At 46.5% G+C, this 3,374-nt stretch overlaps 1 protein-coding gene across 1 annotated transcript; it reads right to left on the bottom strand.

Moving 5' to 3' along the window:
- Positions 1-715: 715 nt before the first annotated feature.
- On the bottom strand, positions 716-2,502 carry LOC102213461 (uncharacterized). The gene is made up of 2 exons (XM_005754663.2): positions 2,020-2,502; positions 716-1,916 (listed from the first exon to the last, which is right to left on the bottom strand). Exons 1-2 carry the CDS (start codon positions 2,387-2,389, stop codon positions 1,453-1,455), a joined length of 834 nt encoding a protein of 277 aa, XP_005754720.1. The 5' UTR covers positions 2,390-2,502; the 3' UTR covers positions 716-1,452.
- Positions 2,503-3,374: the final 872 nt, after the last annotated feature.

Here is a 3,374-nt window from a genome sequence, read left to right as displayed (position 1 = left end):
TTTTGGACCTCCAGTGCACATATTAAACAGATATGTAGGACTGCTTACTTCCATTTGTGCAGCATCTCTATGATTAGATCCCAGAGTGACACTAACAACTAGTTAATGTATTTATTACTTAATTAAGTTTAGTTTAGGTAGCATATACATGTCTGAGCTTTACAAAGGGTCTAATCACACAAGCCAAGGTGTGAAACTGGGTGTGGGTCACAATCAGCCAGAGTTTCGGGTGAGCTCATTGTGAAACCTGGCCCCACCCGATCATGTGATTTCCTGAGGTCAGAGGTCCCAGGATGTGAGTGGGCGTTAAGGCGTCTGGGAAGGATCTGGATTATAGATGGCAGACAGTTGATGTCGTAAGCCCCGCCTCTGTTCATAGATGGTCGCTCACAGTGGACATAGATGCTTCTTTCACTCCTCTTTCAAACCATCTGTCCTCTCTGTCCAAAATGTGAACGTTGGCATCCTTGAAAGAGTGACCTTTATCTTTAAGATGCAGATGGACTGCTGAGTCTTGTCCTGTGGAGGTGGCTCTTCTGTGTTGTGCCATGCGCTTGTGAAGTGGCTGTTTGGTCTCTCCGATGTAGAGGTCTGGGCATTCCTGGCTGCACTGATGCTGCGACTGACTGAGGACCTTCACACACAAACAGCATCTACATGCAAAGCATCTACCTCTGCATTAGTCTGACAGCGGTGAATGAGTCTGCTTTCACAAACAACAGCACAAATACATATACAGGAAATGCTGCATGCTGGTCACAACCAGAGCCGAAAATGGGTCCCACTCATGAGCTCTCTTCATTTTCTTTTAATTTATTCATTTATTTTAAATAAAACATGATTATTTATTGATGCATTCAAGAAGTTTACATTACATTATATGGCTTTAATAATATACCAAAGGTATACAGCTTTGATTTTGGTCATTTAGGCACAACAATCACAATTTAACATTTTATAAAAAAATGATGATGAGACTATCTGTGCTTTATCTGCAGGAAAGAAGATCTTTGATCATTGTAAACATACTTCCATCGTTGGAAAGAGACAGAAAGCTGCCGTTCGTGAGGAGGGGTCAAATTATGAGGCTGCTGTAAATAGCACAACATACTGGTTAATTAGCTCAACCACCTAGCAGTAACGCACGTTTTGCTCTTCAGAGTGCCTCCGATGATTTAGCGGTTAACACGTTCCCTTGCAAATCAAAATGTCGCAGGTTCAATTCCAGCTGAAGACAAAACTGCCTTGGAGGTTGTGTCAGGAAGGGCATCCAGCATAAAGCTGCCCAAATACACTGAAACTATGAAAGCGTCATCTTGACAAATGAACGTGACTGGATCTGTGTGGCGCTCTGCAGCCGGACAGCAGAACAGGGTCAAAGTGAGAGAAGGAAGAACACTCACACTCCCACAGCACACTTACACCTCGGCTCAGCTTGTTTGCACCTGCTCTTCAGTCTCTGCATTGTTCCACTATAACAAAGCTCTGCGCCACCTGCTCCTCCTCTGCTGGGCCAGCGTCCTCGTCTCCAGAACCGCCTGGATCTCCTTCCCGCTGCCTCTGGGTGTCTGCCGTACTGTCGGCTGGAGGCGAGGGCTGACACTCGGCGGGCTGCTGGTTCGTTACTGTCGCGTCACACTTTTGCGGGCTCGTGTGTGTGCCGTCGTCATGACTCAGCGCTGAAGCTTTTCCCACCACTGGCTTCCTGAGGCTTCTCTTCTTTGTTTCTGTGTTTGCTTTTCTTATTTGTTTCCTCCTGTCTTGGTTTGTGTTGTCCCCCTCTTTTCTTGTTGTCTCATGTTCATTTTCCTGCACTTGTCCCATCCACTCCACCAACCCTCTCAGCTCCTGCTCCTCCTCATCCACGGAGCTGAGAGAGGAAAGCTCTGACTTGACCGGACTCTCGTCTTGTGTCCCTGTGAAAATCAGCGTGTGTCAGTTAAGTGCTGGAGGCTGTTAGGGCACCCTTGGAGCAAATGACAAATTTTGTTGTATTCTGAGTGTGTGAGTGTGTGTTACCAGTGTCGTGCTGTGTTGGAGGCTGTGCTGTGGCTCCTGCTCTGAGTGTGATGTGGAGGGAAATGGCCTTGGGGCCACTGAGCTCATCATCCACTCTGCTTCTGTGGGTGTCGCTGCCGGTGTCCCCTGGAGCGCTTGCCCCTCCACTGTTCCTGCCTCTCCGACTGCCGTCCAAACTTTGCTGAGCTTTGCTGTCGTCGTTGGTAGTGAGCACAGGTGCAACAGCAGTGCAGGGATTCTCGCTGCAATCTGTCTTGGGCAGGTCAGCGGCACTCACAGCTTTAGTGCTGCTGCAGACTTTGTGGGGCTTGTCTGGAAGCAGGGGCCGGCCCCTGATGGCCAGGTCAGGGTAGGTCCTCTGCATCTCCATAATAGACGGGTCTACACTGCAGAGGTGGTAATGCTGAGGCTTAGGCTGGGGGGTTGTTACAAGCCTGGTGTCCAAGTACAGTACCTGGCAAACAGAACAGGTGATTTAGTATTGTATCATTGTAGTTTTACCTTACAGTATAAATAACATTTAGCTCACAGGCTGGCCTCTTAACGTTCACCACACTTTCGTTTATGCTCTTCTGACTGTCAGCAAGATGTCTGAAGCGCCTTCAGGGCTGAGGAGCTTCAGCTAAACGGACTGGTAAACGCCTTTCTGCTCTAGCTGAGCACTCAAAGCATTTTAAACAACTTTGTGCTTTCATTCCCACACATTCGCTGTGCTGCTTGTGTCTGAGATACTCACTCCTCTCTTCACTGCAGATGGCCCATTGCCTCTGTCCATTTTCCAAAAATATGAAAGCGGACTTAAACCATCGATCTTACAGTTGTCTTTTTGGTTTTTCCTGCCTTTTCCCCAGGTCTGTTTCTTCCTCATCACTACACGCTGCTTTCTTATCTGGGTTAAAGGCTCCCCCTTCACGTGTTCAACACGGTTGATAGCTAAAAGCTTAGTTGATATAGATATCACATGGAGCCATTATTTTAAAAAGCGTCTGTTTTTTTAATATAACATGTGATTGGCATTTTAAAAGAAAAAATTGTTCATGCCACTGAAATATCTTACATACAGGCTTCCTTATTTTAGGCTTACAGTATTTTCTGCACTATAAGGCGCACTTAAAATCAACATCGGCCTTATGTATGAATCCTGGTTGTGCTTACTGACCTCGAACCGATGTTATCTGCTACACAGCGCTCAGCAATCTGTCAAAAAGATCTTAGTCAACTTTGCTAAGCTACGAAGCCGCACTGCTTGATGGACTGTCGCAGCATTACGACTACTGTAGTCAGGAGCAGAGATGGGCAGTTACTGTAATCTGATTACTTTTTTCAAGTAACGAGTAAAGTAAGGGATTACTATT

Source organism: Pundamilia nyererei, unplaced genomic scaffold, assembly GCF_000239375.1.
Source record: "Pundamilia nyererei isolate P.nyererei 1_Seehausen unplaced genomic scaffold, PunNye1.0 scaffold00621, whole genome shotgun sequence".
Lineage (NCBI taxonomy): Eukaryota > Metazoa > Chordata > Actinopteri > Cichliformes > Cichlidae > Pundamilia > Pundamilia nyererei.
This window is presented reverse-complemented; position numbering and strand designations above follow the sequence as displayed.

Coding starts and splice junctions, on each gene's coding strand:
- LOC102213461 (XM_005754663.2), bottom strand. CDS start 2,389: ATGGAGATGCAGAGGACCTACCCTGACCTGGCCATCAGGGGCCGGCCC. Junction 1,917..2,019: donor TCCAACACAGCACGACACTG/GTAACACACACT, acceptor TGATTTTCACAG/GGACACAAGACGAGAGTCCG.